General features: G+C 44.4%; 2 protein-coding genes across 3 annotated transcripts in view; both read right to left on the reverse strand.

The window, feature by feature from the left end:
• The window catches only part of LOC309567927 (interferon-inducible GTPase 5-like), a 114944-nt gene that overhangs the window by 47582 nt on the left and 43946 nt on the right, over positions 1-23416 (reverse strand). The window contains exons 1-2 of one of the 2 annotated variants that reach the window (XM_082273478.1): positions 3911-3995; positions 3496-3576 (exon numbers count right to left, since the gene is read on the reverse strand). The exons of the other annotated variant lie outside the window; for it this stretch is intronic. The gene's annotated coding sequence lies outside the window, so the exon portion shown is untranslated. Of the gene's footprint in view, positions 1-3495; positions 3577-3910; positions 3996-23416 lie in introns of those variants that run through there. 2 annotated transcript variants of the gene reach the window in all.
• The window catches only part of LOC309568972 (uncharacterized protein), a gene marked incomplete at its 3' end in the record, with an annotated part of 94615 nt that continues 72475 nt past the window's right edge, over positions 1277-23416 (reverse strand). The window contains exons 7-8 of the mRNA XM_082274736.1: positions 21895-22977; positions 1277-2495 (exon numbers count right to left, since the gene is read on the reverse strand). Of these exons, the coding sequence (XP_082130862.1) occupies positions 1277-2495; positions 21895-22977 (2302 nt within the window). The remainder of the gene's footprint in view (positions 2496-21894; positions 22978-23416) is intronic.

Consider the following 23416-nt stretch of genomic DNA (forward strand, 5'->3'; position numbering starts at 1 on the left):
CTGCGATCGGCGGGGGAGAGGGAGAAAGTCAGGCAGCTTGTGTAAACAAGCTGCCTGTCATTCTCCTCGGTGTAAAGACAGTGATCACACGGATCTACTATGTAGATCCGTTGATCAGTGTCCTTACAGCTCAAGCCACAGCCAATCACAGTAGAAAGCACGCCCCTAGGGACACACACAGCCCCTCCCTCTCAAATAAAGTTAACCCCTTCACTACCAGTGTATTTTTGCAGTAACAGTGCATATATATAGCACTGATTACTGCAGTAATGTCACTGGTAACCCCAAAAGTGTCAAAAATGTCAGTCAAGGGTCCGATCTGTCCGCCGCAATGTCGCAGTACCGCAAAAAAAAATCGCAGATCGCCGCCATTACGCGTTAAAAAAAAAAACAACAAAAATGACAAAAATCTTTCCCTTTGTTAGTAAATGCGATAACTTTTACGCAAACCAATCAAAATACGCTTTTTGCGATTTTTGTTACCAAACATAGGTAGCATAAAACAAATTGGCCGAAAATGTTAAAAAATTTAGATTTTTACATTTTTTTGGGGGGGAATTTCATATAAAAAAAAGTGAAAAATATTGCTATTTTTGCAAAATTTACGCTCTTTTTTTGTTTATAGCGCATGATCAAAAAATCGCACAGGTGATCAAATACCACCAAAAGAAAGCTCTGTTTGTGGGAAAAAAAGGACGCCAAATTCGTTTAGGTACAGCGTCGCACGACCGCGCAATTGTCCGTTAAAGTCACGCAGTGCCGAATCGCAAAATACCCCCTGGTCAGGAAGGGGGTAAAATCTTCCGGGGCTTAAGTGGTTAAAGAAGAGAAATAGGGGAAAGGTTCTATCAAGTGTACCATAAAAGGCTGTTACGGAAAGACCTGGAATTGTTAGTTGCATGTAAGATGCATTACACAGAAAAATGTTTGTGGACACCTGACCATCACACCAATATGAGTTTGCTTGACATTCCATTGGAAAACCATGCATTTTTTTTTCAGATTTGCGTTCTACAAGATTTTGGAGCATGTCTGGGGGAATATGTGTCCATTTTTTGTATGTTGTATCATTAACAGTACCCTTCACTGGCAACACATGAACTCAGTTAGGAGGGGTGTCCACACACTTTGAGCCATATAGGTAGGTGTGACAGTAGGGAGTCCACACACATTTAGCCACATTGTGAGTGTGACCATTTGCAATGAGTAATTAACAGGTCTTTTTGAAGCTGTGGGTGTAGCATTCACATGAGTATCCAACAGGTGATACCATTTTCTAAACATGAGACTCTAAAGCTTTTTCGAGAACTCTTACTGCATCTTTGGCAATATCTTTCAGGAAGCAACTAAGCATATAATGTGTTGTCCAGAACGAGATGGCACCTGCTGCCAATGTGCCAATCACAGGTATATTACTAGCTAAATATTCAGCGAACATGAGTGACCCGGTTGCTCCTCTTGTTAATAAGGTGATGACAAGCTCTTTGTTTATCTCTTGTACCACTATAGGTGACTTGATCACAGACTTTAACTCACTTACATCTTTATCAAATCTGTCGGCCAACTTTTCAAGAGATCTTTGATCCAGGCCAAATGCATCCCGATACTTTATCATTTCTGTCACCAAAATGCCAACATCGCAAGCCACTGACAGCCCTGGAAGAGGGACTGTTGCCACAGCACAGGAAAGAGTTGCCCACTTCCAGATCTGCTTCTCTAGGGCTTCTCTTTTCTTTTCTAGAATTGGGAGAGAAATATTGGGCAAACATAACATGAACACATGTCGCTTCTGACTTGGAAGTTCCTGTTCCAGAATCACCAACATTTGATTGAAGTCATATTTTTCAAGTTCCAGACATGAGAGGAGAAACACCTTTGGATCTTGGATCCCTCCACCACGTAGGCATTGAATGCAGTCATCCCGAATCTCATTCAATATTTTCTTTTCATTAAATGACTTTTTCCGACGTAGTTTAGAAGCATACAAATCTGAGTCTACTTTTGATCGCACAAAGTAAAATTTCTTTCCCATGGACTTGATCTCTTTAGCCAGCTCCATATCATTGTGTCGAAAACGTTCTGATGACATGATTATAAAGAAGTCATAACGATTGAACTTAACATCTTTAAGGTAATGATTTGGCTTGAAATTTAGGGATCCGATTCCAGGTAGATCCCAAAATGTCACGTTATTGTACTGTGGATGTGGATAGGCTTTTGGCTCCTTAGTGGTTTCTGTGACTCCTGTTCTAGCAGCACCTTCTTCTTCATCATTATCCAGGCCACGGATGGCATTGACAAAAGTAGACTTTCCAGATCCAGTCTCTCCTGTTACTGCAATGTTTAATGGGGCATTTTCAATATCATTTAGAGACTGACTGAGCTTTTCGGTTGCTGCACATAGGTCACCATCTTCTAAAGCTGCCTTAATTTCTTTCACTTCCTCCTTTGAGATAATATCAAATGATTCTGAAGAAGCCATTTCAGAAAATGTCCTAAAGAAAAAAAAATAAAGGATAATTTGGCATACGCTCTGGAGCATGACATTTAAAGAGACCCTGCCATTCTCAAAAAAAAAAGTCAATTGCACTCTCCTAGAATAGAAGAGGTGGTATATTTACTTCTCCTGTGGCCTGCGTTTCCCACCTTCCCTCTATTTTAGTGCTGCAGACTCTTCAGAGTCCAACACTTCCAAGAATGTTGGGTGACTGTAAGCTTCTGAATGCTATGGTTTCTTCTTCTGACCCCTATGTCACTACAGGACACAAGGTTCAGAGGATAAAGCCAAAACACGCTGTGAGATACATAACCATCCAATACTTCCAGAATTGTCAATTGTTAGAGAATTAAGGAAGCTACAGTGCTGGGACAGAGAGTAGGTAGGAGGCTTCACTCCCATTACCAGCTACTATACTGTATAAAAAAAAAAAAAAAAAAACAGTCCCTGCTGTCCAAATTAAAATAATGAAATATATGCAAAAAACAATAATAATGCATGATTAACCTCTTCAGAACCACCCACCCACATTGTCCTGCGGATGGGCAGGTCCATAAAGACGTGGATGAACAAGTTTGAGATGGAAATACTTGACTGGCCTGCACAGAGTCCTGACCTCAACCCAATAGAACACCTTTGGGATGAATGCGAGAAGAGACTGCGAGCCAGGCCTTCTCATCCACATCAATGCCTGACCTCCCAAATGCGCTTCTAGAAGAATGGTCAAACATTCCCAAACCTTGTGGACAGCCTTCCCAGATGAGTTGAAGCTGTTATAGCTGCAAAGGCTGGGCCGACTCAAAACTGAACCCTATGGACTAAGACTGGGATGCTATTAAAGTTCATGTGCATGTAAAGGCAGGCGTCCCAATACTTTTGGTAATATAGTGTAGAACGATCTGCTGCAATATACAAAATTCAGACTGTCCCATAAACCCAAATCCTATTCTAATCTATACATTTATAATACTTCACATAGCTGCAGAGTAAAGTTTTACCGTGTAGAAGCTCTTCTGACAGACGCGTATTTTCTATGTGTATCCGATCGCAAATGTGTAAATCTCTGACTTTGCTCTTCCCTGTTAAAGAAAACAAAGGAATTCAATGAGCTGTTTCTTCATGCTTTGTTACACCGTACCCTAACCGGATTTATACATTTAATGCTTTGAAAATGTTAACTTTTGTCTAAATAGTTCGAATTAATAATACCCTTTGTTCTTTTCTCCTTACTCTATTATATACTAATGTCTATTGCATATTATGTATTATACTGAAAACCAATTAAAGATCTATATTGGAAAAAAAAAAAAAAACAAAGAAAAAAATTCCATAAATAGTTGTAATATTGGATGGTTTACTGAAATTCAAAATGCAAATCATTCCACTCTTTATAGCAAGATAAAGAAGTCTTACCTTTTCAGAGTTCCTCGCTCAGATGCGTCCTCTACGGAGGGTCTTGTAAATGTGTGTTCTCCAATGTTTCCTCTCTTTATATTGCCGTGCAGTGAAAGTGAAAGGAAAAAATCTTTCCAGAGGGGAAAGCATCTGATTTCCAGGAACTCCATTCCATATTCCTACTGTCACTATCTGTGAAAGACTCCCTGTCTCTAAATCTGTACATGGAAAATGGTTCTACCATTCGAAACTATTCATATGTTGTCAGCATCCCAAATTTCAATAGAACAAGCAAAACACCCCGGTAGATGCATGGAACTTTAACCACTTAAGCCCCGGAAGATTTTACCCCCTTCCTGACCAGGGCCTATTTTGCGATTCGGCACTGCGGGACTTTAACGGACAATTGCGCGGTCGTGCGACGCTGTATCTAAACGAATTTGACGTCCTTTTTTTCCCACAAACAGAGATTTCTTTTGGTGGTATTTGATCACCTGTGCGATTTTTTGATCATGCGCTATAAACAAAAAAAGAGCATCAATTTTGCAAAAATAACAATATTTTTCACATTTTTTATAGGAAATTCCCCAAAAAAAATGTAAAAATCAAAATGTTTTAACATTTTAGGCCAATTTTTTTTTACCATATGTTTGGTAAAAAAAATCACAAAAAGCGTATTTTGATTGGTTTGCGCAAAAGTTATTGCGTTTACTAACAAAGGGAAAGATTTTTGTCATTTTTATTGTTTTTTTTTTTAACGAGTAATGGCGGCGATCTGCCATTTTTTTTTTTTTTTGCGGTACTGTGACATTGCGGCGGACATATCGGACCCTTGACTGACATTTTTGACTGACACTTTTGGGGTTACCAGTGACCTTTCTACAGTAATCAGTGCTATACATATGCACTGTTACTGTAAAATTACACTGGCAGTGAAGGGGTTAACTTTTTTTTGAGAGGGAGGAGTTATGTGTGTCCCTAGGGGCGTGATTCTCACTGTGATTGGCTGTGGCTTGAGGTGTAAGAACAGTGATCAACGGTCCTACATAGCAGGACCGTATGATCACCATTCTTACACAGGGGAGAATGAAAGGCGGCTGTGTTTACATTAGCCGCCTGCCTTTCTCCCGGTGTAATGGACAATCGCGAGTGCCCAGCGGACATCGGGTCCGTCGGGCACACGCGCGGGGGGGTCCGTGAGCGAGCGGGAGTGGGAGCGCGCCTCCGGCGGCACGCGCTCGCTCCCCAGAGCCTCACAGGCTAGCGACGTAGATCTACGTCGCTTTGCCTGTGAGGGGCTGACTGCCGACGTAAATAAAGGCAACTTGTACGCCAAATGAGTTTATAATAAAACAAACATTTACTCATTTAAAATAAAAATTTCATTATTGGTGAATACATAAAATGTATATGGCTGATTTTACATGCATATTACATAAAATACATATATTATTATTATTATATAGGATTTATATAGCGACCACAGTTTACGCAGCGCTTTACAAGTTGAGGGTAGACAGTACAAATACAATACACTTTAATACAGTAGGAATCGGAGGGCCCTGCTCGTATATATGAAACCATATTGTCTCCACTCCAAACTGACGCATTTCAGGGCACAAACAACTCTTTCTCCGGGGGGGCATGCTGAAGGAAATTCAAAATATCTTAGGGTTTAATAAATAAAAAACATGATATTCACAGTTGGTACATATTTATGCAGACCAAGAAGTTTTCTTGTATATTGTTATTTGGTGATTACCTACCATATCAAGTAAACAAGTTAGCATACAGCCGTATGTATATTAAAAGAACTAGATCCGCTTCTGGCAGATGGAAGGACCCATGGTATGCTCCCCCTCAGGTGGTCCCAGCTGGCCCCGCGGAGGTCCCCTCTGAAACACTGCCTCAGCCTATGTCACCAAGAATTCATAAATCTAGAATTGCAATAATATATAAGAAGGAGATCTGGTTCCAGTAAGTTTTAAGCAATCCTTAGAATCTTTACTTATATACCCCTTAATTGCTCACATCCAATATCTATGCTGGTCAAAGCAGGGCAGGTGCTTCCACTAGGCAAACTAGGCAGCCGTCTAGGGCGCATTGCCACTTAGGGGCGCAGCCAGGAGTCAGCTCTCTCTCCTTTATTAATGATCCTTGTGAGCTGAGGAGAGGGGAGGCACTGGGGTAGGAAGAAGGGACAGAAGAAGATGCCAGGTGTCTGGGGCAGTGGCGGAACTACCAAGCCTTGGCTTTGGGTGGGCCCCAGAAGGCAGGAAGGGAGCCCACTGGAGTGCTGCCTGCATGATGATCCTCTTCAGCTGGAGCTGAGCGGCCTAAACCCCGGGCAGGAAGTGATTCTCTGCACTGAGCTGGTGGGCAGCCGTCATTTCCCTGGGTCGGTATTAAGCAGGGAGCGGAGGAGAGCTGAACCTGAGCCGGAGCTCGGCACTAGAGGGCGAAACCTTTACTGGAGCAGAAGCGACGGCCGACGAGGCACCGGAATGGTCTGAGGAGGTTGGTGATGAAGGATGTGCGGAGCTCTCTGACTGCTGCTTCTTCCTCCACCAGGAGCCTGTTAGAGCTGTGGTGAGCACTGTGGTCCAGAAGAGGAGAGTCCTGGGAAAAGGAATCACAGTGAAGAAGGGGAGAGTGCAGGCCACTCTCTTCATACCACCCAGTGAGTGTCCCCAGAACAGGGGATCCGAGTCCCTGGGTGTGACATGGAGGATCCCTGGTGTGAAAGGGAATTGGGGTCACCAGGTGTGACATGGGGGATAGGGGTCACCGGGTGTAACAGGGGTTCGGGGTCACCAGGTGTGCCATGAGGAATTGGGGTCCCTGGGTGTGCCATGGGGGATTGAGCTCCCCAGGTTTGACATGGAGGAACATCAGGGTCCCCAGGTGTGACATCGAAAAACATCAGGGTCTCTCCAGGTAGGACATGGAGGAACATCAGGGGCCCCTGGGGTGACATATAGGAACATTGGGGTCACTGGGTATGACAGCATGACATGGAGAAATAGGGGGGTCCCTGGCTGCCACATGGAGGAACATCGGGGTCAGTGGGTATAAGACATGGAGGAATATTGGGGTCCCAGAATGTGACATGGAAAAACATCAGGGTCCCCAGGTGTGACATGGAGGAATATGGGGGTTACTGGGTATGAAAGCATAACATGGAGGAACCATCAGATCAGAGTCACTGGGTATGACATAGAGAAGTTTCTAACCCCTTCCCTTTTTTTTTTTTGGGGGGGGGCGCAAGTAGCTGGTCTTGCCTAGGGCGTAAAATAGTCTAGCACCGGCCCTGCTTGAGGCCTCCACTGAACTCTCTGGATTTAACAAGGTACTGTGTGCAGATGTTAGGTTAATGTCTGGGCAACCTAGGGATGGACAGAGGGAGTGGGAAGGGAAGGGTAGAGTGGAATTACAAGGTCCTCCATCTTCTGAAGGAGAGGAGACCCCCTTGCCTGTGAAGTTACCAGGGGTATGCTTTAATAACGCTACAAAGAGCAATAATAATGTTGCTGATGATAATGATGATACTGATGATGTTAATGATGATGAAAATTATGTTTTGCCAATGTTGGTGGTCACTCGCAGTGCTGCAAAGGCAGCAGAGATGCAGGGCCTGGTCGCAGAACAGCAGGAGGAGGTCTCTGTGCCCTCTCCCTGTTCTGACCCAGTGGACTCCACCTCTGTTAAGCCTCAGCAGCTGTCTTTGTTTGCCACAGGACGGCTGGCTGGGACTTGTAGTTCTGCCTGTAAGCCAGCACTGCAGATAGACCAGACTCTCAAGCAACTCAGGAGTGGAGCTGATTGGCCCCCTGCTGAGAAGAGTAAACAACAGTTTGACTGGGACAGTGAGCAGATAGGTGTGACAGGGCAATAGGCTGGGGGCCTGGAGACTGAAGGGGTTAAACAGCTGCTCATTGTGTTCAGTTAACCTCACAGATGTATTGAAGGTGTCAATTGATCTGGTTTGTAAGGATCCCTGTGAGATCAGGAGGACCAGGCCTGGAGTGAAGCACGAGGGTTAGTGGCTTAGCCTGATTCTTACACAGCGTCCTAGCACAGGACATGCCAGGGGCAAAGGTAGTACCCCTGAACTGGGAAAGACAGGTGTCCTGTTAGCGGTAGCTGACACTCAGGGAGTGGGCTTGGGCCTTCAGCTGAAACCAACCTTCTCCCTCCAGGTATCTATGCTGCTGGCAGTGCTTACAGCATGCCGTGTCAGAGATATTGGAGACCCAGGGAGGGCACACCATGACGTCCACGAGGTGGGCGCCTGGGGGTCTGCTCCCCCCATACCTGCAACCTCCCCTGTCTCACAGGAGGCGCAGGCCGATGGGGGACAGGAGACCAAGAGAAGGCTTTGTGGAGCCTTTAGCAGGCTGAATGCCAGCCCTGCGATTCTTGCCTACCCCGTGCCCAGGAACCATGAGGTGTCAAAGCAGCTGGCTGGTGCCCGCTGTCTAACCACCTTGAACCTGAGCAGGGGGCGTGGACCAAACCCTCTACCCCGGAAGGTTCAGGACCAGAAAGCCTTCACAACCCCATGTGGCTTGACTGCATCTAAGACAATGCTAGATGGGGTTGAGAACGCATCAGACGCCTCCCTAAGGGTCATGTGTGATCTACGGGGAGGGCTTGAACTTTGTGCAGTGGCCTGCTTTAGGGGCCTGGTAGTGTTTGGCCCCTGAACACCCAGGGCTCCTGTCAGCAGTCCCAAACAATCTGGCACGGCCTAGTTTGACAGTTCTGCACAGTAACTGTCAGGTGGACATGTCAGCGGTTTGGTACTGGGAACAGCAGAGAGGAGTAGGCACCCAGAGATCTGGAACTGAGGCTACCAGGACCTGGCCTACTCCTTAAACCAAAACATTGGTTACGTCATTCCTGGGTACAGCTGACCACAGGAGGATGCTGGGGTGCAACCATAGTGGCTCAGCTGAACCTGTGACTGACCAACCCAACGGTACCCTGGTTAAACTGGCATCCTTGACGCCAGTGGGTCAGAAGGACCGTCCGGCCCTGACGGAGGTACTGGCCAGTGCACCTGGGACAGGGGGCCCGGAATTTAAATGCCCACTCCCGGCACAACCCTATGCCATTACCTTTGGGCCAGAGGCAGCCCTGGGCCAGAGGGATGCGAAAGGAGAGAAAAATCTCATCCTCTATCTGAGCCGGAAGCTGCACCCCAGGGAAGTGGCATATGCCATCCGGCATAAGTACGGCTGCCCCTTTGTCGCGACAAGCCGAGTCGCAGGAGTCGGTTGCGTCAGGAGGGAAATTGCAGTCCCCTCTATGCAGCCACAAAAGGGGGAGGTGTAATGGTATCCTGCACTGGGACACCATTTTGTCAAGCAGCCACTCACTTCCCCCCCAGCCCCCTCCTCAGTGTTAATTAATGTAGGAATGCAGGAAGTTTGGGCTTCAAACAAGCCGACTTCAAAAGAGCTGTTACTTCAAAGAACCTTATCTCAACAAACCCAGGCAGATGTACAGGCCAGGTCATAATCTTAGCAGATGTCCACTGAGGCTGGCCATAAATTCCACAGCCAAATTGTTAATTTGAGATGTACCACTACCTCTCACAATTTATACCCAATTCATAAATGCCGACAGGAACATGACACATTAACAAAAGGTATATATTTGGATGAGAAATAAAATGCCGATCGAATTAAGATCATACATGATCACGTTCGCTCCTATGGAAGACAAGCTAGATGCCTTACGGGTCAGAGGTTATTAGGAGATAACCTGTGTTTGGTGTCTATGAAAATAGAATTCAATACTGCACAAGAATATATCAGTTTCAAGAAGGCAACTGGTAGACATTGGAAGATATGAATTATGTTATAAATCTGTCTATACGGGAGGTTCCTTGATATTGTCTAAACTGTAGGGCCGCCCATCTATGTGCCGGGTGCAGCTGAGAGTGGCATTGTTACGCAAGTGACGGCAGGGTGTGAGATTGCTTGGTCCTTGGTCACGAGTTGGTGAGAAGGGCAGGGATCTGATACCCGCCACCGTCACACCTCGTATTATATGGTTTTGGTGAATCAGAAGAAGCATAGTACAGGAAATTCAAATGTAAATTATATAGTGTGTAGCCAGCTTTGGAATCTGTGCCTTGGCCTTTTCAAGGGTCCTCACATTCGTTTTACGGGTGGGCATGCTGTATTCTCCTCAGTTGGTGCCCATAGGTGTCCTTCCTGTCCTAGACTTCTTGTGTACCTTAACTAGTAGTCTGTGTCCTGCATGCCAGTAAGACCAGCGTTCCAGTGCTGTACTATGCTCCTGCCATCCTTGTGAGTCCTATCTGAATAGTGTATGCAGTTTATGTTGTATGGGAGAAGGATAACATTGTCTGATTACCGGATTGATAAATGGGTTTTAAGGCGTGCAGCCTTTGTAAAGAATCAGGTGTACATGTTGGAAGGTAAATTTCAATCCGGGTATTGAGACTATTCCCATACTTAGGTTAAATAGAGGCCTATGGAGACTGCAGTAGCTGGGGGCGTGGCACTGGGTGCTTTAAACACTATTGACCCGAAGGTACTCAGGAACACAATGGGGAGTCTGGGGCTACATGTTGGTGAAGGGTTTAGGAAATCCCACTTACTCTGTCCAGCACCCAGGTACAATGAGAGGTGTTCCAGGACCCAGGAAAAGTGATTGCCTCTTTCTCAGTGGGACAAATTCCACTTTGCAAAGACAGGCAGGTGGGGTAGTATCCAAGTTTACTATGGGTCATATGGATTGGTGGATGACTCAGTTCCATGGCTGTCAAAACCTGACTTGCACTGTTTTCATCCCTGATTGCAGGGACTGAACATCGTGCATATACCTTGGTCAATTTGGGTACTATCCTATCAGACTCTACCGTGTTATACCCCAGAGTCCATTGTGTTCTGATGGGTTATGAGTCCGGACAACCTCAGATGATTGATGCTGATGGGTTCTAGATAAAGGAAGGTGTTGTGTTATGTCAAAGGAAACATTACAGAATCATGAGTCAGCAATGCTGGAACAGGAAGGGGTCATGTATAATGGATGCCGAGGTCTTATCCCAACCTGTCCTAAGCAAAGTTAAAAATACTTGAGACCAGGGCACTGGTGCTGCTATCAAATGTCTAGTGATGCACTGTGTTCAGCATCAGGTACACTTCCTCGGGGATCTATTGTACATCTTCTCTTTTCCTTTGCATGAATATAGCAGAAACACCGGGACGGGACGTATGCCTATTACCCCAAACCTGACACCCCTTACACCTGCAGAAACATCCTTTGTGATTTGGGGCAGAGTTAAAAGTTTGGTATTTAGACCTTGGGCAACAGGATTTAGATAGCGCCAACAGTTTCCGCCATGTGTTAATAGAAGGGCCCTATTTAAGGGGTTTATAATCCATGGGGAGGGGGTTGTACAAAAGATAATAGCTGCAGGGGGAAATGATCCAATGGAGTTGGCTAAGGTAAAGTTCTAGGTGGAGGCAGAGTAGGCTTCCCTGAATAAATTAGTTTTCAAGGATCACCTAGTGGTAGACAGGGTCGGAGCTGGCTGGACATACTGGAGTATGGAGTTCCATAGATTCTGGAGCAGTCCTGATGGTGAGCCTGGGAGGAGTAACAAGGGACCTGGAGATCAGGATGCCTTAGGACATGGGTGTCCAACCTTTTGGCTTCTCTGGGCCACATTGAGTGTAGAGAAATTTTCTCGGGCCGCATATAAAATATATACTATAGTTGGGGGATATAAGTAATAAAATGCAGCCGCGCCCTTCCCACGCCGCCGCGTCACCTGCACTAATTTAACACAACTAGAGGATGATCAAATGAAATGGAATCAGTATACAGAGGTTTACTTCTTCTGAGAGATATTAAAGGAACACTCTAACCATCATGACCACTTCAGTGATTTGAAGTTGTCATGGTATAAGGAGTACGAAACACTGTACATGCCCGCCTCCGCCCCCCCCCCCCTCCCCCTCGAGGCAGCCTCTGACCACCGTTAGTTTGAAGCTGCTGTGGCCGTGCCCCGGACCTGACTTCCTTCCTCCCCAGCAAAAAGAAATTGTCAGGGGGCAGTGGGCCGCATTGCCTGGGGTTTTGGGCCGCATGTGGCCCTCGGGCCGCAGGTTGGACATGCCTGCCTTAGGAGGAGCGAAGTGGATGATTTGGGTGATACCTTGAGATCAAAATAGATGAATCCAAATATCTCAGGCTAAGGTTTTCTTTTTTAATGGGCAAATACAGTCCTAGGGCCACAGCTTTAGTGAACTCCACCCTTTTGCTGTCCTGATGTGGGTAACTATTAGGAGACGAATGTGGAGTATATAGGAGAATGTGTACAATTTAATAGAGGACCCTAAAACAATATAAAGTTACAGGAAAAACAAGTTACATTTTTGAATTTTTGTTTTTAGGGATAAGCCTCTAAATTGGAGTAATAAAGTGCAGTCGGGTTTGACTAAATTCTAAAAGTTTTTTTTGGTAACAGTTGTTTTATTCTCTCCTTTTAATATTTAAAAAAAGTTTTTGCACCTGACTTGCAAATTTAGAGTAACAGTGATCCTGTTCACCTGTTGATCACTAATGTGGGAGTTAACTATTTTTGCTCTTTATTTATTTGTTGCTAAGTTGCTGCTGCAACACCTGAAGTATTTTTTTTTTCCAAGGCACTTTACAATAATCATAATTTTTCAGGCAACAATAGTTTTTCAGGGCAACTATGTATTAGTGATTTTTTTTTTTCTTATAATACAGATTCAATGCTCTGTAACTATCTAAAGTTGAATGTGTTAAATAAAAATCTTAGTTGGAGCAGCATTAAATCTGTTTTTTTTTTTTTTATTTGTATTATCCTTCTTGTTCATTTTCATTACTTACCTATCTTTCTTCCCTTTCCTAGTTTAATATTATGCTCTCTAAGTTGTTCTTTTGATTTCTGTCTTCTATTTTCTTAGATAATGTAACTAAGACACCAGTCATATCATTTTTTGTTGTGAATTATGAGGCTTTGACATTCTTCCCGACACGGCTTCAATAGTCAGGTGGGGACCCACAGACTTATAAGGCCCCTTTCACACGGGCGATCCAATCTGCCTGTCAGTTTTTCAGGCGGACCTGATCGGATGCTCCATGCATCCCAATGGGGCAGCGAATGTCAGCGGAGACATCTCCCCTGACACCCGCTGCTATACGATTCCGATCCTGTCCGTGAAATCCGGGCGGATGGAAACCCTATTTTCCATCTGTCTGGCGTTCTCATCCGCCTGTCCGTTCTCATCTGATCTCTCCATAGAGGACAGCGGGGATCTGACAGCTCCGTCTCCGCCTACTCAGTGGGGATCGGTGGATCGATCCCCCGCTGAGCAGAGAACGGACCTCGTCGTACTATATTTAACAACTGTGGAAACCAGGTTATGTTATAATATTTTACATCCCTCAGTCTGCCTACTGCTTTAACCTGAGCTTTACCTGTCGACGTTATAACCCTTATGAGTAATAATCCTTAATGGCCACACAGCTGCATTAATCTTGATTTTCCCCAATAACTGTACTCTGACATTCTCCCTTTTCTTTTTGTATTCATGCACGACTGTCCGGAGGCCCGCCCTACCACCACCTGAAGAAGCAGCAACAACAACAACCCTGCCATATCTTGAGGCAAAGGTGCAACGACTAGACTTTCCTTAACTTTCTTTCACCATGCTGAAAAGTGCCATCTTTCGTTACGATCCAATCTTTGCCCTTGTTATGGGACTAAAAGATGCCAGGATCCCACCATCGATGTTGGAATTCCACTCTTCCAAGGCAGAGGAGCAAGGAAAACATCACAGCACAGGCACTCACAGGGCCGGCGATACCTATAGGCAAGATAGGCGCCAACCTAGAGCACATGTTAGTCAGGGGCGCCGCCAGTGGCGTAGCGTGGGGTGCAGGTGGGTTCCAGGAGTCCAGGTTCAGTGGCGGCAGTGGGCAGCCGGGCATCCATCTCCACTGCACACTGCGGGTATGTTTAGAGAGAGGTGAAGGTAGGGGCGGACTGACCAATCGGGTCGTGGAGTCTAGGTCCGGTGATGGGGAGCAGGCAGCGAAGGCCTCGGAGCAGGGGCAGGATGCTCATGACAGCACCCAGCTCCAAGTACTATGATCTCTACAACAAGTTGGCGGCCTCACAGTCAGGAGCTACGGAGATGGTGAGCAGCATGGGCAGCCCGGAGGATAGGCTCATGAAGACGCAGTGCACGAGGCACAGGCAGTCAGGGACTGCTGCTTGGGAGGGACAGTCTGGCTTTCACACTGGATCAGCTGGAAGGAGCACAGCACAGCACCTCGATTGTTACCAGAAAGAGAATGAGCCCTGCCTGCTGATGATCATTGAACATCCACCTACTGCTGGCAGAAAGGTACTGGGCATCACACACTTACCCTCAGACACTGACTGGGACAGGGGGAAATAGGAGGGAGGGACTGCAGATACCCACCTCTCTCTTCCACCCCTCCTCTCTCCCCCCTCCCCTCCTTTCATCCTCCTCTCTCTCCCCTCTTTCATCCTCCTCTCTCTCATACCCCTTTCTCTCCCACCCACCCTCTCACCCCCCCTTTCTCTCTCTCTCCCCTCTCTCATCCTCCTCTCTCCCTTCTCATCCACCCCCCCGTCTCTCCTCCACCCCCCCACTCCCCTTCTCCCATCCTCCTCTCTCCCTTCTCATCCACCCCCAGTCTCTCATCCATCCCCTCACTCCCCTTCTCCCCTCTCTCTCCTACCCCCTCACCCCCTTTCTCTCTCTCCCCTCTCTCATCCTCCTCTCTCCCATCTCATATACCCCCTCTTTCATCCACCCCCCCTCACTCCCCTTCCCCCCTCTCTCAACCCCATCTTCTCCCCCTCTCTCTCTTTCCCCCTCTCTCTGTCTCAACCCCTATTCCACCTCTCTTTCCCCCCTCTCTCTCTCAACCCCCTCAACTCCCTGTTCCGCCTCTCTTCTCTCACCCCCCTCTCTCAAACCATTTTCCCCTTCTCCGTCTCTCTCACCTCCCTCTCTCAAACCCTCTTCCCCCCTCTCTCTCACTCCCTCATTCTCACCTCCCTTCACCCCCTCTCTCCTCCCCTCTTTCGCTCCCTAACCCCCCCCTTGCTCACACTTCTCTCTCACACTTCCCCTCTCTCACCCCTTCTCTCTCTCGCTCCCCTCTCCCACCCCTCTCTATCATCCCCCCCCCTCTCTATCACCTCTTCTCTCTCTTTCCAACCCCCCTCTAGTTCACCTTCTCTCCCACACCCCTCTCTCTCTCTCATCCCCTCTCCCTCACCCCTAGCCTATCTATATGCTACCCTAGCCTGTCCGTATACTACTCCAGGCCTGCCTATATACTACCCTAGTCTGTCCTTATACTACCCTAGCCTGTCTATATACTACCCTAGCCTGTCAATATATAGCCTGTCAATATACTACCCTAGCCTGTCCATATACGACCCTAGCTTGTCCATATACTACCCTAGCCTGTCCGTATACTACCCCAGGCCTGCCCATATACTACCCTAGCATGTCCATATACCACCCTAGCCTGTCTTTATATAGCCTGTTAATATACTACCCTAGCCTGTCCATATACACAGCCTGTCCATATACTACTGTAGCCTGTCCGTATACCACCCAAGCCTGTCAATATACTACCCTATTCTGTCCGTATACATAGCCTGGCTAAGGTAGTATACGGTACCTTAGCCTGTCTATATACTACCCTAGCCTGTCCGTATATTACCCTAGCCTGTCCGTATATCACCCTATCCTGTCCATATATTACCCTAGCCTATCCGTATATTACCCTATCATGTCCATATATTACCCTAGCCTGTTTGTATACTACCCTAGCCTGTCTGTATACTACAATAGCCTGCCCATATACTACTCTAGTCTGTCTATATATAGCCTGTCCGTATACTACCCTAGCCTGTCCATATACGACCCTAGCCTGTCTATATACGTCCCTAGCCTGTCTATATACGACCCTAGCCTGTCTATATACGACCCTAGCCTGTCCATATATTACCCTAGCCTGTCCGTATATTACCCTATCCTGTCTGTATATTACCCTAGCCTGTCCGTATATTACCCTAGACTGTCTGTATATCTCCCTATCATGTCCATATATTACCCTAGCCTGTCTGTATACTACCCTAGCCTGTCCGTATACTACCCTAGCCTGTCCATATACTACCCTAGCCTGTCTGTATACTACAATAGCCTGCCCATATACTACCCTAGCCTGTCTATATATAGCCTGTCAATATACTATCCTCGCCTATCCGTATACTACCCTAGCCTGTCTATATATAGCCTGTTAACATACTAACCTAGCCTGTCCATATACTACCCTAGCCTGTCTATATATAGCCTGTCAATACATTACCCTAGCCTGTCCATTACTACCCTAGCCTGTCCGTATACTACCCTAGCCTGTCTATATATAGCCTGTTAATATACTAACCTAGCCTGTCTGTATATTACCCTAGCCTGTTCGTATACTACCCTAGCCTGTCCATATACTACCCTAGCCTGTCTATATGCTACCCAAGCCTGTCCATATACTACCCTAGCCTGTCTATATACCTGCACACCATGGCTGGCATGAGGAAGCAAGCCGGTGCCACCACTATTTGTCTTTAAGCCGGGTCCAGAGGCGCAGGTGCGGGCCTGCAGACAACGACTGAAGAAATAGGTGCCGGCGCGCAGCAAAAATCTCCAGCCCCACCGCCACCTCCACTGTATACATAGGCAGGGCAAGGGGGGTGGAATCAGGGGCGAAGAAAAGGGGGGCGGCAAAATGGGGTTTCGCCTAGGGTGTCAAAAATTCTTGCACCAGCCCTGGGCACTCATGGTCCAGATGTGAAGTCTCTAAGGCACCAGGACAGTCTCAAGTCTACCCTAATGTGTTCCGACGTGCTCAAGAAAGAAGAGGAGGCCACGGTGGTGGTGGGGAGGGTTGGGCCTTCTGGGCTGGTGTGGGTGGGTACAAAATCATTGAGGGAGGGCATAAGTTCAAGAATAAACTTCAGGGGGAAATGTAATGGAAATATTTGAGGCCTGCAATGTTTTTAACGTCTGTTGACTCTAGAGTTTTAGAATAATGCTTGAACTTTCTGATAAACAAAATGGATGCCATACAGAGCTGTGAAATTTTATCTGAAGCAACTAGCTGACCAAAGCCTTTTCTCTAGACCAATTAGACTCTGTGGGATGTCAGTTCAAAGGAGATGGGAGGTGGGGAAAGGAACAGGAAGTACTTGACCATAAATGGTAGCTTGTGTGTTAAAGAGGCCCTGTAGTAAGAAAACCCTCCCCCCCCCCCCTTGTTGATATGCTGAAGGGAGTGTCTCTACCTGGATGGGTGGGAGTGGGGCAAAAGTGTTGCATAAAAAGAACAGCCAGACTCTCCTTCGGTTTCTTCTTCTCAATATCTGGACTTGATGAGTATGTAAGGTTTTTCTGTGTAATGTATCTCTATTGTTCTCTGTAACTTTCTTTGTCCATTGGCAACACTGTATTTGTAACATCACTGCTTTTAAGAGTTTATCATCTACATTATATTTGAATATTGATAATTGATGATTCTAAAGTTTATTTTCTGTAAAATTAAATTAGATCTTTATTTTTTTTTTAGCAGTTATCATTCGTTATTGATTTTACTGGTAATAGCAGCAACAGCATTGGCTGGATTATTTTATAGACAAAAGGTTGTAATCACTTATTAGACTTGTGATTAAGCAAATAAGTTAGGTGGTAGAAAATCACCAAAACAGATGCGATCCACCATTTCTGGCCATCAGAAGGAAATATTTGAGTACAGATTTTTGCCAGTTATTATTTTTATGGGTTTTAGATTACTGTACAATGTTGTCTAATTTGATACTAGTAATGGGCTTGGGCGTGTTCGGATCGAACCCGCCAGGAAGCTGTCACTGCATACCACCAATCATAGGCAGTGAGGCATTTCCTGACCAGCAGCTGCACATACACACATATGGATTGCGGTGTGCAGTGCCGGCTTCCTGGCGGGTTCGATCCGAACACACCCGAGCCCATCACTATTTGATACTAATACATAGATTGTGTTATGTGACAGGCTCCAAAATCCTTGCTTGAGTTTATCTCTAAGGCTCCATTCACAACTCTGCGTTTTGTAGCTCAAAGCTTGAAAGTCGAAGCTCCAAAACACTGGAGGAGAAAAAAAAAGTCAATTATTTTTGATGTAGTTGGTTCACATCTCCATTCCAAGTCCAAAACTCCTGAAGCTCACAAAAGTTTTGGAGCTTCTTTTGTAGCTCAAATTGGGCAGATTTGTGTATTTTTTAGGCTATTTCCCCTGTTTTCTAGCATTTTTTTGGGGGGTCAGATTCAATAATTAAATAAAAATAATAAATAAATAATAATACATAATTAAAAATAAATGAATTAACCATTAACCCTAACCCCTACCCCTAAACCCTAACCCTAACTCTAACAATAAATAAGTAATAAATGAAAGTGGTTGAAAAAGCTAAAAAATATTGCAACAAAGGATGAAACAGATAATATTTTTCTCTATTGGCTAAAAAAAAGCCAAAGCTCAAAAACGCTTTAAAAACTTTGTACAAAAACACCTTGAAAAATGCTCAGGTGTGAATGCAGTCTAATACATTATAGATTTTGAAGGTTTAGACTAGGGATCGACCGATTATCGGCAATGCTGATATATCGGTGGCCAATATGCACTTTTCCCGATATATCGGAATCGGCCCCCGAGGTTACCGATATTGCCGATATTTCAGGAAAGTGCTTGTACCGGAGTGATGCCTGCAGCTAGAGGCATCCCCCCAGTACCGGCATTCATAGCTGACGGTCGGCTGTCTTGTAATAACAACCGATGCGGCTGAGAAGCTGCTCGGCTGTCATTACAAGGAGCGGGAGGGGACGTCCCCCCTCCCGCCACCTTTTGTGCCTAAGTGCATTAGTAGTGCTTGTGTCAGTACGGTACTTACAGTACGTTGTCTCTGTAGACATTTTTCTGGTTGTTATTGAATTAATTTGGTTTTGATTTAACAGTTTATTAACCACTTGCTGACCGCCCCCCGCAGATATACTGCGGCAGGCTAGCTCGGCTACGCGAACCTACGTATGAGGACATCGGTTCGCGGAAGTGCTCCTGGGCCCCCCTAGGCAGCAGGGATGCTGATCCATGGGGCCAGCGGCCGCGATTGCTGCCAGCAGGCACACGCGATCGCTCCCCGCTGGAAGAAAGCGATGGTCTGCTGTTGTAAACACAGCAGACAGTTGTTCTCTTTGAAATGATCACAGAGCGCCTGTGATCCTCCTATTTAGGATCACAGGTCTCTGGGTTCATTTCACAAGTCCCTCCCCCATACAGTTGGAAAATACCCCCCTAGGCTCACACTTAACCCTTTGATCGCCCCTGGGTTAACTCTTTCCCTGCCAGTGTCATTATTAAAGTAACAGTGCATGTTTTTAGCACTGATTACTGTAGTAATGTCACTGGTCCCCCCAAAAGTGTAAAAAATGCCAGTTAGGGGTCCAGTCTGTCCACCGCAATGTCGCAGTCCTGCTAAAAAATGCAGATCGCCGCCATTACTAGTTAAAAAAAAAAAATATGCTTATTGGGATTTTTTTTTTTTTTTTACCAAAAATATGTAGCAGAATACAAATTGGCCTAAAAGAATGAAACAATTAGAATTTTGTTTTTTTGTTTTTTTTTTTTGGGGGGGGGGGGGGGATATTATATAGCAGAAATTGAAAAATATTGTTTTGGTTTTTTTTTCAGAATTTAGAATTGTCGCTATTTTTCTGTTTATAGCGCAAAAAAAAAAAAAAAAAATCGCACAGGTGATCAAATACAACCAAAAGAAAGCTCTATTTGTGGGGGAAAAAAGGGACATCAATTTTATTTGGGTACAGCATCACATGACTGCGCAATTGTCAGTTATATTAACACAGTGCAGAATCGAAAAAAAATGGCCTGGTCATTCAGGGGGCAAATCATTCCGTCCAGAAGTGGTTAAAATATGGTCACAATTTTGCTACTATGTGTTATATTGTAATTCTTGGTAAAATAGTTCTGGTTCTATATGCTGTTTGTAGTTTTGTTGGTTGAGGGGAAGAGCACAAGGTAGCTGGACCAGGGGAACAAAGTATAAATCTGGCCTTGATTGAGAGTTAACAACACTTGGAATCAACTGAAGACCTTTTCTTCTGAATTGTTGGTGAAATAAAGAGGAAACTGTCCACGCCGCCTGGCCATCAAACAGAATATCAGCCAATTGTCTGATTTTTGATTTGTGATGAAGATGGGGCTACAAATGCAAAATGCTGTAATTCCTAAACCATTTACCCAGATGAGATGTAAATACCCCAAAGGTAAAGCAGGTATTCTTTACTTTCAGCCTTCTTTCATTATCAAAACTTAAATTCCAATGTTTTTAATAAAAAAAATAAAAATAAAGTAACTATTCTTTAATAATGTCCATTTTTTATGAAACTTACATTTTGTATCACATAAAAAAAAAAAAAGACACTGTTTTATTTTTCTGATTTTAACAGTTTATTAAATGTAATATTCAAACCCATAAACCTAACTTTGTGTTCATACACACATTCATTATAAAATGTATTTCACTGATATGAGCATGCAGATACAGTATAGTAGAAATATATATAGTATTTGGCAAGCAGAGTAATATCACCTCCCTTTCCCATAATATCACTGATGGAGTCTGACCACTCCGATCACATAGTACACATCCATCCATCCAGAGGGAGAGGGTAGGAGACAGAAGTTTGTGTTAAAATACATGTAAACCCAAAATTAATGACATTAGGTTTGCCAGCATACTGTGTACCCATAAATACTGTGTACCCATAAACACTGTATACCCATAAACACTGTGTGCCCATAAACACTGTGTACCCATAAACACTGTGCACCTATAAATACTGTGTACCCATAAACACTGTGTACCCATAAACACTGTGTGCCCATAAACACTGTATACCCATAAACACTGTGTACCCATAAACACTGTGTACCCATAAACACTGTGTGCCCATAAACACTGTATACCCATAAACACTGTATACTCATAAACACTGTGTACCCATAAACACTGTGCACCTATAAATACTGTGCACCTATAAATACTGTGTACCCATAAACACTGTGTACCCATAAACACTGTGTGCCCATAAATACTGTGTACCCATAAACACTGTGTACCCATAAACACTGTGTACCCATAAACACTGTATACTCATAAACACTGTGTACCCATAAACACTGTGCACCCATAAATACTGTGCACCTATAAGTACTGTGTACCCATAAACACTGTTTACCCATAAATACTGTGTACCCATAAACACCGTGTACCCATAAACACTGTATACTCATAAACCTTATTTTTTTTTTTTTTTTTTTTTTTTTAAATAAAGATAATTTTTTTTACCAATTTTCTATCAATTGGTGATCTCATGCAGCCTCTTTGCAGGCACTTTTTGTTCCAACACAGCAGCACAGCTGGGAGACTGATGTTGCCCTATGATAGGAAGGGCCTGAACAAGTCCCTTTGAGGCAGGATCATCAGGTTTTTTAATGAAAGCTGCAGTTTTAAAAACATTGAAAATACAACTTTTAAAATGACATTAACATGAACAACTGATATGAGATTGTATTGATGGGGTTTATATTTATATATAGTATAGAATGTAGATTAGGAAGAATAGAGAATACACACTGTCAAATGAGCAAAGACAGTTTTCTAGTTCTTGCTATATTCACAATCAATCATTATGCATTTATATTACAGTATGGTTTTTTTTTTTTCTTTTTTTTTTTTTTTTTCTTAACAGCCAAAAGCAACATCAAGAGCAACCTTTGCATCTGCTGCAATCCCATTCAGGGCAAAGCACAGAAGGTCACTACATGCTTTAACAGACATGGGAGACACAGCATCAATTAGGAATGAAATCTTGACAAAAGTGAAAATAGATTTAACGATCATATAACCGGTGCCCTGTCTTTTCTTCAGCTCTTCACCCACAAGATCATGAGTGATCTCATTAATCACAAATGGGGATTTCATTAAATCTTTCAGATCACTTCTACCCGACCTTTCTGCCAAATTGTCCAAAGATTTCTTATCAAGACCAAAACTTTCTACATATTGACTAATAATGCCATGTAAGGATAAAATCTCATTGAGAGCTAAGTCAGAGACAATTAATGCTGCAGCGGCTTGCACAGCGACTAAAGGAATTGTACTTTCTAGAGCTCGCTTTTTCATTTCTATTGCCTTAGAGGAAATGTTAGGCAGGGCTCGTAAATAAACGTAACGCTTGTGACTTGGAAGCTGTTCCTCAAATGTTTTCAGCAAACAAGAGAAATCTAATTTCTCAGGATAGAAAGAAGATATAAGAAAGACAGAATTAGCTGTAATATTCTTTAAATTACCTCGGAGAGAATTAACACAATCCTGCCTGATCTTATCTAGTAACTCTTTTTCATTGAAAGTTTTAGCTCTACGTTTTTGGCTTTCATCTAAGTCCCTGTCAATTTTTGATCTCACAAAGTAAAACTTCTTGTTCATGTTTTGGATCTCCTCAGCCAGCAATATGTGATTCTCTTTGAATCTTTCAGATGCAATTATAATAAAAAAGTCATACCGCTGAAAATCAACTTTATCCAGATATTCACTGGCTTTAAAATTCGGAGTTCCTGTTCCAGGAAGATCCCAATAGGTTACACTCTTATTCTTAGGATGGGGGTAAGCGGTTGCCTCCATAGTGGTCTCCACCACACCGGTTGGAGCAGATCCTTCATCTTCATCGTTGAGACCACGGATGGCATTGATAAAACTGGACTTTCCTGACCCCGATTCTCCAGTAATTGCGACATTCAGGGGGGTATTTTCCACATCATTTAAACATTTCTTTACTTTTTCAATAGCTCCAGCTGTATCTCCCCTTTCTATGGCTTCTGTTACCTCCTTTTCAAGTTGTTCAGCGGCAGAAGAATCCATATTTTAACTTAGCATAAGCTAAAAAAACAAAGGAGAAGAGAGAGGTCAAACATTTAGGGGTGGTTGGAGCTCATCTAAAAAGGTGGGTCTCCCTCCCAAAGCACCTCTACACATTGCAGATAGGCACCAGACTCTTGGGCACCCCATTGAGTGTTGGCAAGAGGCAGGTGGCTCATGCAGCACCTAGTCCAAATATAGGCAATGATGGCATAGTAAACTCCATCCCCTAAGTTCCCTGGGTGCAAAAAAAACCATGTCCAGCTTGGCAAAATGTTACCCCCCAACGTTCAGCAAAGAGGATAAAGTAGTATTATACAATTTCCCTCTGCTGTCAAAACTGCTGCATCAGATACAAACAAAAGGAAAGGGCAGCAAAAATGTCCAGCTTGAGATGCCTCAACCCCTAGCACAGCCTTGAGTATGGCGTTTTTTTCCCATTT

The sequence above is a fragment of the Pelophylax lessonae genome (assembly GCF_965119305.1).
Source record: "Pelophylax lessonae genome assembly, chromosome: 12".
Classification (NCBI taxonomy): domain Eukaryota; kingdom Metazoa; phylum Chordata; class Amphibia; order Anura; family Ranidae; genus Pelophylax; species Pelophylax lessonae.